Source organism: Scyliorhinus torazame, chromosome 3 (assembly GCF_047496885.1).
Source record: "Scyliorhinus torazame isolate Kashiwa2021f chromosome 3, sScyTor2.1, whole genome shotgun sequence".
Classification (NCBI taxonomy): Eukaryota; Metazoa; Chordata; class Chondrichthyes; order Carcharhiniformes; family Scyliorhinidae; genus Scyliorhinus; species Scyliorhinus torazame.
Window position 1 is genome coordinate 96,087,375 of NC_092709.1, and position 12,918 is coordinate 96,100,292.

Genomic DNA, 12,918 nt, shown 5'->3' on the forward strand with positions numbered 1-12,918 from the left:
CAGACGGTACAGCACCCAGGACAAGACCTTCATCAGGTCCGAAGTCCAGCGGCTGCTTAAGGAGGGTATTATCGAGGTCAGCAACAGCCCCTGGAGAGCCCAAGTGGTAGTGATTAAAATTGGGGAGAAACACAAAATGGTCGTGGACTACAGCCAGACCATCAATTGGTACACGCAGCTCGACGCGTAACCCCTCCCACGCATATCTGATATGGTCAATCAGATTGCGCTGTACCGGGTCTTCTCAACAATTGACCTGAAATCTGCCTACCACCAGCTCCCCATCCGGAAGTCGGACCGGCCATACACGGCCTTCGAGGCGGACGGTCGCCTCTACCACTTCCTGAGGGTCCCTTTCGGTGTCACAAATGGGGTCTCGGTCTTCCAAAGGGAGATGGACCGAATGGTCGACCAGTACGGTTTGCAGGCCACCTTTCCGTACTTAGATAATGTCACCATCTGCGGCCATGACCAGTAGGACCACGATGCCAATCTCGATAAATTCCTCTGCACTGCCACTCTTCTGAACCTGACCTATGACAAAGAGAAGTGTGTGTTCAGCATGACCCGGTTAGCCATTCTCGGCTATGTAGTCCAAAACGGACTTCTTGGGCCCGACCCCGACCGCATGCGCCCCCTCATGGAACTTCCCCTCCCCCACTGCCGCAAGGCCCTCAAACGCTGCCTGGGGTTCTTTTCCTACTTCGCCAAGTGGGTCCTGAACTATGCGGACAAGGCCCGCCCACTCATTCAGTCCACCCTATTTCCCCTCGCGGCCGAGGCCTTCGCCCGCATCAGAGCAGACATCGCCAAGGCCAGGATGCGCGCAGTGGACGAGTCACTGCCTTTCCAAGTAGAAAGCGACGCTTCAGACGTCACCCTTGCTGCCACTCTAAACCAGGCAGGCAGACCCGTGGCATTTTTTCCCGCACCCTTCATGCCTCTGAAATTCGACACTCATCCGTCGAGAAGGAGGCCCAAGCTATCGTTGAAGCTGTGTGGCATTGGCGGCATTACCTGGCCGGTAAGAGATTCACTCTCCTTATGGACCAACGGTCGGTTGCCTTCATGTTCAATAACACACAGCGGGGCAAGATCAAAAATGATAAAATCTTGCGGTGGAGAATCGAGCTCTCCACCTATAATTACGAGATTTTGTATCACCCCGGTAAACTCAATGAGCCCCCAGATGCCCTCTCCTGAGGTACATGTGCCAGTGCACAAATGGACCAACTCCGGGCCCGACACGACAGCCTTTGTCACCCGGGGGTCACTCGATTGTACCATCTGGTCAAAGCTCACAATCTGCCCTACTCCGTCGAGGAAGTAAGGACAGTCACCAGGGACTGCCAGGTCTGTGCGGAGTGCAAGCCGCACTTCTACCGGCCAGACCGTGCGTGCCTGGTGGAGGCTTCCCGCCCCTTTGAACGCCTCAGAATGGATTTCAAAGGGCCCCTCCCCTCCATCGACCGTAACACGTACATTCTCAGTGTGGTTGATGAGTACTCCAGATTCCCCTTCGCCATCCCATGCCCCAATATGACGTCTGCCACCTTCATCAAGGCCCTCAGCACCATCTTCGCTCTGTTCGGTTTCCCCGCTTACATCCACAGTGACAGGGATCCTCATTCATGAGCGATGAGCTGTGTCAGTTCCTGCTCAGCAGGGGTATAGCCTCCAGCAGGACGACCAGCTACAACCCCCGGGGAAACGGGCAAGTAGAACGGGAGAATGGGGCGGTTTGGAGGGCCGTCCAGCTGGCCCTATGGTCCAGGAACATCCCAGCCTCTCGCTGGCAGGAGGTCCTTCCTGACGCTCTACACTCCATCCGGTCACTATTGTGCACCGCCACTAATAACACACCCCATGAACGTGTTTTTATCTTTCCCAGGAAGTCCACATCCGCGGTGTCGCTCCCGACTTGGCTCGCAGCTCCGGGACCGGTCCTTCTCCGTAGGCACGTCCGACTCCACAAGGCGGACCCCTTGGTGGACAGGGTTCACCTGCTCCACGCCAACCTTCAATATGTCTACGTTGAGTTCCCCGATGGCCGCCAAGATCCTGTCTCATTCAGGGACCTGGCACCGTCAGATTCCCCCCCCCCCCACCACGTGCTCCCACCTCCCACCGCGCCGCCAACATTGACTCTACCAGACCACCCCCCCCCTTTTCCGCACAAGAGGACGAAGAGGACTTTGGCACGCTCCCGGAGTTCCCCGATGACCGGCCAGCATCAGCACCGCCATTGGTGCCACCTCCACCACCGCCAGCACCGGCCTCACCGCCACCGTTACGCCACTCCCAACGAAGCACCAAAGCACCGGACCAGCTGAACCTTTGAGGACTCCGAACCGTCAGCATGGGCTTTTTCTTTTTTTCTTACCACTGTACATAATTGCACTATTTTTATATAGTTTTACCACTGTATTAGGGGATGTAAGGTAGGACCTGCACTACAGGTTCGCCGGTCGCCCCTGCCGGCTGGCTCCGCCCACTAAGAACTGTATAAATATGCATGACCTCCAGTGCCCTACAATTCCGGCAGCTGCAGCAGGAGGCCACGCATCTGACTGTAATAAAGCCACAGTTCTACCCAATCTGCGTCTTTGTACAATTGATTGCGCATCAGTCCTGCAGCACTTATTGAACTTCAAACTAATTCAAATTAGACAGAACTTGGAATATTGTGGAAAAATCACCATTTTTGGTTGGTGTGACACAGTAAGTTGTATGGAACAGGTAGACCTGGAAAATTACTGCAAACTAAATTGAGAGAAGAGGATAAGTGATAGAAGTTCCAACTACTAAAAAGCAATTTAAAAGCTGATGATGATTTTGCAGCAGTGAGACCTCGTTTTCCAATTTTCCCTGCTCGTCGCCCGTAATGTAAAGACTGGGTGGAAACCTCATTTCAACACATTTCAATAAATTTGAATACGATTAGCAAGCTTCTCCACCATATGTTTCCCCCACATTTAGAATTGCTGCCTTGCTGGCAGGTATTTAAAAACATGACGCAGTCAAAGGGAACACACCAGGAGAGCACAGGTAAGTATAGCCCCCAGGGAGAGAGGGACATGCTGGCACCCTGGCACTACCTCTTAGCGTTTCCAGCTCTACTAGGCCCTGCTCTGTCAGCGTTATGTTGCCAGAGATGTCCGCAGCATATTTTCACTCTTAGGTGCTGAATTACCTGGTGAGAAAAGCCGGGCTGTGTAGCCGGGGAGCTGCACGCCGGTTTTCTCGCCAAAGCCTGCACTTGGAGTAAATATTGGAAAATTTTGCCCAATGTTTGCTAATTCTTCCTCACAGAAAGAGTAATTAACACATGGAATAGACTTTTGATGGTTTAATGGATATATAATTTAAAATAGGCTGAATTGCCACCCTGCTTATACTCCTTTGAAAGTGTGAAATTAAATGTATCTGATCATTTTAGAATATGTGTTCTGACAGGTCTATACAAACATTTTACCAAACTAAACCTTTATTATAGCTGTAAAACCACTAAATGGTCAGACAGGCCGCAGCAGCATGCTACGTTTAATCTGGGTTTTAATTTAGATCTTTGAAACAATTTGAATGAATGAGACAGAGTGGGCTCCATTACAGGCATACCATCCTCCCTGTCTGATTTCCCCCCTTTCTGCACCCATACAGTCCTTTATGAAGGAAATCTGCGCGAGTATCTCAATTAAACAGTGTAAAATCTGAACCTATTGCCTTCAGCATCTGTCACGAACCCAATTCCCGAGCTACTGATTCCCTCCCCTGTCTCATACTCAACATGTCTCAACATACCTCTTCATTCACCTGAGGAAGGAGCAGTGCTCCGAAAGCTAGTGTTTAAAACAAACCTGTTGGACTTTAACCTGGTGTAAGACTTCTTACTGTCTCATACCGAACCAGCTATGGTGTCCTTTTTGATCCAAAGTTAAGCTTCTGATGCCGTATCCTCACCTAGGCTACCTACTTTCACCTCTATAAAATCACTGTTCTGTCCTGCCGTAGCCCATTACCTGCTGAAACTCTGTTACCACGCGCTTCAACCATTCCAATGTTTTCTTGGCCTGTCTGCTAACTTCCACTGTGCATTAACTTGAGCTCATCCAAAGCTCTTCTACACCATTTAGTTTGCACAATGTCCACCTGCTTGTACTCACTGTACCATCTTGGCTGCTCAGCCTTTGAATGCCTCCATTTTAAAACTGTTGGTGATCAAAACTCTCCATATCCTCACCCTTCCTCCACCTGGCCAATGATTTTGACTTCCTCCAATTACAGTCTCTTGTTCAACATAATGATGTGCCTCGGGACATTTTACCTATGTTAAAGGTGCCAGATAAACGCAAATTGTTGTCACAGGACAATCCATCAACTTTTGCTCTCCATTTGATGAACTTCCTTGCACTGGAATATTTGCTCTAGGTAGCCCATGAGTGGAGGTCTGGCAGGCAAAAAACCATCTCGAGTAGACATATTTTTGCACCAACAAATAATCACCAACTCTTGTGTTTCTGCTCAATGTTCTCTTCCTTTCTGCAGATTATTTTGTCTGTGATTTATTTGTTTCCCAAAACACCAGGATCTTGTACAGAATTTGCCAGAGGAAACAATGATGCTTAACCCCTTTCTGACCGCACACATTTCTTTGTTTTTTTCAAATAAATTTAATGTACCCAATTAATTTTTATTCCAATTAAGGGGCAATTTAGCAAAGCCAATCCACCTACCTTTCACATCTTTGGGTTGTGGGGGCAAAACCCACGCAAATACGGGGAGAATGTGCAAACTCCACACGGACAGTGACCCAGAGCCAGGATTGAACCTGGGACCTTGGCGCATTGAGGCAGCAGGGCTAACCCACTGCGCAACCGGGCTGCCCAGACATTTCTTTGTTGAATATTACTCAGCTCATCACACTGATCTGCATTGCTCTTATAGTGCATTAACCTCCACCAGTGACCTCCTATTAATCTTAAAATATATAGGAGGCGGGATTCACTGAAACAGTGGCTAAGTGTCCACCCCGGCGTAAACATCGGAGCGTTTCACGCCGGCATCAACGGGCTCCTTGGCCCAGCGATTCACTTACCTGAAGGGGGCCAGCAGGGCGCCGGAGTGCTCCGCACAGCTCTGGCTGCCGATACGGGGCCCTGCACTTCCGGCCGCGGGACTGCGCATGGCGGCCCCACGCAACATAGTGGACCCATACAGCGGACCGGCCCCAACAATAGAGGCCCCCCCGCAGATTGCGCGCGCCAGCCGTTCGGTGGCCCCCGATTGGAACCCTGGCTGTCCTGGAAGTACCCCCCCCCCCCCCGAGGATGACGGATCCCCCCGCCCCCCCCACCAGGGAGGCCGCAGCAGCGGCCACTCCGAGTGCCCGTCAGGTGGAACCATGTTAGAACCACGCCAGCGGGAACTCGGCCAGCTGCCGGTGGAGAATCGCCGCGGGGGCCTATTTCAATGGCCCCCCAACCAGCCCCGCGTCGACTGTGCTCGCGTGACTGTCCGCGGAGAATCGAGGGAAGGCGTCGGACCCGATCGCGGGTCTGACGCCCCATTCTCCGTCCCTGCACCGAGCGCGATTTCGCCGTGGAGGTTCGGAGAATCCCGGCCATGGTGTTCCACTGTTTGAAATTAACCTCTGTCCAGTTTAATTCCACTATATTCAGCTTTTTCTTGATCGTTCTTAAGGTTCATTATCCAGCGATTTACCAAATTAAGTGAGTTTTAGGAATTGCAGCCAACCTCCATTAATTTCTAACTGGAATTTGAATTTAGTGTTGTCCAAATCTATATATGTATTCTTTTTTCAAACTGTTGAATACTTATGATTTATCACACTGATCTCAGTCTGCAGAAGAGCAGATGAAACAAAGCGGGCAGGATTCTCTCACCCCAGGGCTGGGCCGGAGAATCGGCGCGAATCGCACCACGCCGCCCGACGCCGGGACGCGATTCTCCGAAGAGCGGAGAATCGGCGCCATTGGTGCTGCCGCGGTCGGTATGGCGCTGGTCGGGTGCCGCTCTACGGGGCCTCCCGGCGATTCTCCGTCCGGGCTGGGCCAAGCGGCCATACAAAAAACCCGAGTCCCGCCGGCGCCGTTCTAACCTGGTCTTACCCAGCAGGACCTCGGCGTGGAAGGATCCGGGGGTGGCCTGTGGGTGGGGGGGTAGGAGGGTTCGACCCCGGGGGGGGGGCCTCCCCTGTGGCCTGGCCCGCGATCGGGATCCACTGATCGGCGGGCCAGCCTCTCGGGCTGGGGGCCTCCTTTGTTCCGCGCCATGTTGAGTTGGGGCCAGCGCGGAAATCGCGCTGGTCCCACTGCTGACGCCGGGATCGGCAGCTGGAGTGGCGTGGGTCGCTCCAGTGCCGTGCTGGCCCCCTGTAGGGGTCAGAATTGCTGCTCCTCAGGTCATGTTGACGCCGTCGGGAAATGCTTAGCCTCAGGATCAGAGAATCCTGCCCAGAAAATTTGGATGGGAGAATCTGATAAGTAAAAAGTGGTGGAATTGGTAATAAAAAATGCATGAATTGAGTACAGAATCTGAGTGTTGGATTTATTTGCTGTATTGTGCTGTGTAACCCCTTCTGGCTAGAGAGCAAATGGGCTGATAAAGTTTGCCCTGAAAATAAACTAATGGATAATGGAGGCCAAGGCATCATTGTTGCATTGTGACCAGTCTTGAGAGGTTGTCAGCCTGTGTGAAGGATGTACCACAGGGAGCTTACCTTAAATACCCAGACGTGTTGCACAGATATACTTTTCAGATAAGTGACTATATCACACATATGGCTAGTAGACCCGTCTTGATGTGAGCCATCAGACATTCAGGACTCCCGCTGGACCTGTGGTCAGGTTTCAGCTCTACAATGGTGGTACAGGCAGTGCTGGGTGCAAAAGAGACAAAGGAAAATGGCATGTGGAATTGTGCACTCGATTTGTGATTGACCTAATTGTTTTGATGACCCTATGCTGGGGATGCTGCTCTGGTGCGCATGTGAGGTAATGAACAGAAAGGCATGATGGGTAGTTAGGCCAAGTTAGGAGTTAAATCTTACTTCAGTAGAATAAGGAGTTGGGTTAGCGGACTTTTAAACATCTCTAGCTTAGAGGGGTGGGTGTGGGCCTGGGTCACCCTCATGCCTGGGTGGTGGTGGGGGTCACGGGGACTTTTAGTGATGAGGGGCGAGAGATGTCTGTGGGGGTTGCGGTGTCCATTGGTGGGAGATGTGGGGGACCCTCATCCTAACTTTAAGATCTGGGTACCCTTCAAAAATGGCACCCTGATCTCTGAGGAGCTGGTACTGCTGGTAGCTTTAGTTTCCCACAGTGGAAAAAAAATCAAAGTGTGGGATTTTTCAGTGGGACATTCAACAAGCTCCCAAAAAATGAATTGAATGTGAGTGATTACAGATCTGGTACACGCCCAGAAACCAGCGGAAATCACCCCGCAAAACTCACCCAAAGCAAAACATAGTCGTTTTCTTGAGAAATTGCACCCTTTCTGTCAGATAGAATGGAAAGCTCGCCAAACGCATTGGAATAGGCACGTCTAGAGGTATGGATTCTAAGACAGTCTAAGGATGAGGGCCTCAGGTGGGGCAATATCAAGCTATGTTACAGATGTGGAAATAGGCAGTCTTGGTGATGGTGCATATATGTGGTTGGAATCTTATCTTGGGTCATACGTGACACCAAGGTTGTGAAGAGTCTGGTTCAGCCTCAGACAGTTGCTAGGGAGAGAGATGAAGTTGGTGGCTGGGGAATGGAGTCTGTAGTAGGAACTAAAGATTTTGAACAATGTTGCTGGCCTGTAGCATGTGGATGAGAAATAGCGAGGGGGCGTGTGGAGGGGAAAAGAGGCACTAGAGGTATCTGTGTGGCAGTGGTTTGAGAAGGCATTACTGATGATCCTCTGGCTATGCTTAGAAAGATAAGAGTGGAATTAGATGAGTGCAGTCCTACCCAGCTGAATGACAGTGGTGAGGTGTTGGAAGAGATAGTGTGCTCAACTGTGTCAAATGCTGCTGCCCATGATCTGGATTAAATATGTTATGTGAGTCAGCATGCAGTTTCCAACATATAAATGATTCCCGAACTATAAAGCCTTGTCAATGGACTCCTTCCAACAATGCCATAGTGAAATGAAAAGAATGAGATACCATTGTTGAGTATTGCTGAAATTCCCTTTATAATTCCCTGGTCCATTCTTCCTGGTGCCATCCTGATCAATCAGAGTCTATTTGCCAACCAATCAGCACCCTTTTCTCTTGCAGTATAAATTGTTGCTACTTTTGAAATTTGGCATTCTTGTGTCTCGTCTGATGAGTGTAAGATAAAAGCTTTGACGGCATGTCTCTTTTTCAGTAATACTCAAGATACCATTCTATTTAGCTGAATCAGTATGTGGTTGTTGGAACCAGAGGTAGATTAATTTATCCTACTCCAGTGTGGAGGCCCACTTTAAACGTATTGCTATTAGAAGGGTAAGGATACATCCTAGAGCTCTGACTGACGACGCTGGTGTGCAATCCCAAAACCTCAGTGGAAGAAAATAAGATGGTGACAAACCTCTACACAGAACTAATTCAAACACTCTTATGAGATTGATCAAACAGTATTTCCATTGTTTGGATTGGCCCAGGTGATGCAGCTTTTACAACTCTGGAAAGTTATTTTAAGATTATTGTTCTGTGTTAGGAATGTTGTCATTTGTCTGTGAGGACTACTTCTTTGAGGGTAGAGAAAAGTTTAAAAAAGTCTTGTAGATTCATGTTCACTGCCTGAAAGCCTCTAATAGAAATCACAAAGTGACAGCCACTATCCACTATGTTTAAGGACAGTTCTTCAAATGTGCCAAGGTCTTCTAATTTGGTGGGGATGGGCAATGGGAGTTTCCCATCACCTCCTTAAATGGCCCCTTCTGGATCCCGATCCTCCATCCTCACCTGGAGCAAATCCACTCAAGCCAAAGTTAAAATTGCAGTACAGGGTCAGTTATGTCATCAGACCTCATATTAAAAGTGCCCTACCAGCATCAGATGTGTGCCTTTGTTGGAGAATGGATCAAAATCAGTCATCAGAAAGCAGGCAGGAAATTGTCAGCTATGTCATCTGCCTGGCTTCCCCTGGGTGGGGAGGATGAAATTTGTCAACTTTGTGTCAGTAGAATTTAGGAACACATTTAAATTCTATTGATTCAAAATGAACAGTTACCCAAGGAGTTTGAGCAATTCGTTTCTGGGAAGATTTATTCAAGGCTACTGTGTGGTTTGACTCTTCATTATAACATTTAGTAGAATTATATTTCAAGTGCTCAAACAAGTGTGTTGTCTCGAGCAGCTGAATGGTTGCCATCTAACTGTAATTTCTTCTCAAATATATTATTTCCGCCCTCTGCTTGCAGGTTAGTGCAAGAGATGCAGATAGTGGTCATTTCGGTACCATCTATTATTCTCTTTATGAGGGTGTTAGTAACTATGAAAAATCACACCTCTTCACTATTGACACCGCGACTGGTAAAGTCTATACAGCCCATAATATGGATCGAGATGATGGACCTTCAAGTTACGATCTGGTAGTGATAGCTGAGGATGGGGTAAGTTAAATCTTCATTTTGTAAATCCTTAGTTCCTCCTAATTGTCTGAGGAAAACGTTATATATAATGTAACAAGTGCTTAGGTCTGGTGTTAGTTAAAATCATTCAGAAACTAGAATTTGCCATTTTGTGTAAAATCACAAGGAGCATGTAAGGCATGAACATTTTGAGGTAGTTTTGAAAGCATACTAACTGGCCCTTGTAACTCATGTTGACATGCATGGTAGGAAGCAAAACAAATGGCTTAGAAGAAAACTGCAAAGTGAGAAAGAACTTAGTTAGGAATCATGTGGAGCTGTTCTTTATATTATTTTGTTATGATTTTAAATGCCTGCTTCCTTTCATTTATTCATGTTTCTCCCTAAAATCAAAAACAATTAGATAACCAGATAGATGGTGGAAGTTCAAGAAGAGCTGTACAATTATTTAAGTTTGGAGCAAGATTCTTAATTATAGTTTTATATTTAAAAAGATTTTGGTGATAATAGTGGGTTACAGTCACCTGGGGATTGCCTGATCATCATTGATCAGAGGCCAGGAAGCCTTGACACGGATTCCTGAATTGACTGCAAATCTGTATGTTTTCTCTCTCTTCCAGTAGAGGAAAAGGAGGAAGAGGATGAGGACATCCAGTAAGAAGTTAGGCAGGGGTGTATGACCTGATGGCCTTTCACACCCTGAATACACAACACAAGTTAACACATGTGACTACTTGGCTGATATACTTATACTTCAGATACACCCAAAATCACAACAATTAATGTTGCACATGTCATGACACAAATTAAATTACATCCGGGGTGATCTCAAAGGTGTATGATCATCTTGGCTGCTTTTGCCAAGATGACATTACCATTTCTGAAGGACCTGGCTCAGCTATCTGTAAGTGAATGCGGGTACTTGCCTTTTTGGGGTCTGCCTCACGATGCCTGTGGAGACCATGCAGCAGGACGCTGATACAAGCTACAACCGCTTTGGTCATCTATGACCTGAAACTTGGCTGCAGCTGTTTGCTGGTATGCTGACTTATGAGGATGTTACTCAAGGATCTCATGTAGGCCCATTTTGCCTGGCAGCTATCAAAAGGCGGAGGTGGGGAGGTTGCGTGCTTGGCTGAACAACACTCGCGCTCGCAATTAATCCTTCCACTGTGGGGATGTCGGGGAAGGGGATGGAATCATTGTGGGGAGCGAGTAAAATGTCAATCTGGAGAGGTTGGTTGGAAAGACATTTTAAAATTTCTGAATCTCAAGAAGTGGTTTGAGGGAGTAACGTTTTCAAACATGATTTGGAGGATTGAATGGAGGATGTAAAGTTGATGAACTTAGGGGGTAGAAAGAGGAAAATGGTCTATGCACCTGAAGTGGAGATGAAGGTGATAAAATGTCTGAGCCAGGGGATTTAAACATCTAACTGATTAGTAGTTGGAACAGCTAATTGTGAACATAAATGGTTTGGAGTGAGTAAAGTTTATGCATCTGAAGTGGCGTGTAGAGCAGATGTCTTTTATAGTATGACTTTAAACAGGAAACGTGACTGAATTTGTGCATGGTTGGGGAAAAGTGGTAAGGTGTAAAGGTGGCATGGGTTGGAGGTGTAAAGTGTCTAAACCAAGGATGGAGTTAGAGGAGCAAAATGTAAGAAATTCCGAACAAGTGGAAGGGGCTAGATTGTGTGTAAGCCTCTGGGGTTAGAAAGTGCAGTGAAATGCCTTCCGAGTGTAGTATTTTAATTCCCTCACACGCAAGTTGTGGATAGTGCTGGACCCACTAGTGAAACATTGTATCAACCAGTTGAGGACCATAAGAGACCCAAAAATGTTCAGGTTTCCTTGAACAGGAGTGATCCTCTTGCTGCAGGGAAATCCTTGGGCCTCTATGCCTTGAGACTTCTCTATCCCTCAATTGTGAGTTCCACTTAAATTAAGGCTGATGACCATTCTCTCAGGTCTGGCACCTTCCTGCTACCCAGATTCCTATTCTCACCCACCAACTGGAAGTTCAAATTGTTATATAACAAAGTGACATTGGAAAACCTTTAAACACGTTTCAGGTCACAGGTGACCAGAGCAGATGTCTGTACCAGCTTTCTGCTGCATGGTCAGTCACCAAAGATGTTCTGAGGTAGTCCCTGAAAAAACAAGTACCCACGCACTGAACGTTAGTTGAGCCAGGGCTTTCAGAAATGGTTAATGTCATCTCGGGCAAAAGCAGCCAATTGTATGTTCCATAGAAGCCCTAAACTGCAGAAGGAGGCCGTTCAGCCCATTGTGTCTGCACATGCCCTCCGAAGGAGCACCCCTCCCAGACCCACTTCCCCCTCTAATAATAATAATCTTTATTGTCACACGTAGGCTTACATTAACACTGCAATGAAGTTACTGTGAAAACCCCCAGTCGCCACATTCCGGTGCCTGTTCAGGGACACAGAAGGAGAATTCAGAATGTCCAAATTACCTAACAGCACGTCTTTCGGGAGGAAACCCACGCAGACACGGGGTGAACATGCAGACTTTGCACAGACAGTGACCCAAGCCGGGAATCGAACCTGGGACCCTGGAGCTGTGAAGCAACAATGCTACTCACTGTGCTAACGTCCTATCCCTGAAACCCCAGCTAACCTGCACATTTTAGGACACTATGGGGCAATTTAGCATGGCCAATCCACCTAATCTGCACATCTTTGGACTGTGGGAGGAACCCGGAGCACATGGAGGAAACCAACCAGACACGGGGAAAATGTGCAGACCCCACACAGTCACCTAAGGTTGGAATAGAATGCAGGTCACTGGCACTGTGAGGCGCTAACCACTATATCGCCGTGTTGAGGACGAATGAGTCTGAGGCTGGCCTGTAACTTACAACTCTCCAGTTCCTCACAGGCACTCTGTACACTGATTCCCTAATCTTTCCCCAATTAGGGATAGCGTGCTTAATTACAATTTAAAGTATTGTGGTAAACCACTGTGTTCTGATATTAGAGGTTGTGCGGTAGAACCTGCACTACAGGTTCGCCTGTGGCCCCTGCATGCTAGCTCCACCCAGGAGGCAGGATATAAATATGCGTGGCCTCCAGCTCGCAGCCATATCGTCAGCTGCTGTGGGAGGCCACACATCTGATACTAATAAAGCCTCAGTTTGGATTCAACTTCGTCTCCAGTCAAATTGATCGTGCCTCAATTTATTAGTATCAGATTCAGAAAATGGACCTCCGTATTAAACCAGATCGCCTGCAGCTGGACCCACACTCAAGCGACGCCAGAAAGGACTTCCAGCACTGGCTAGCTTGTTTTGAAGCGTATATCAACG

At 48.1% G+C, this 12,918-nt stretch overlaps 1 protein-coding gene across 1 annotated transcript in view; it reads left to right on the plus strand.

Moving 5' to 3' along the window:
• Positions 1-12,918, plus strand: part of dchs2 (dachsous cadherin-related 2) — a 258,035-nt gene that overhangs the window by 19,136 nt on the left and 225,981 nt on the right. The window contains exon 2 of the mRNA XM_072496010.1: positions 9,418-9,609. Coding sequence (XP_072352111.1) covers positions 9,418-9,609 — 192 coding nt within the window. The remainder of the gene's footprint in view (positions 1-9,417; positions 9,610-12,918) is intronic.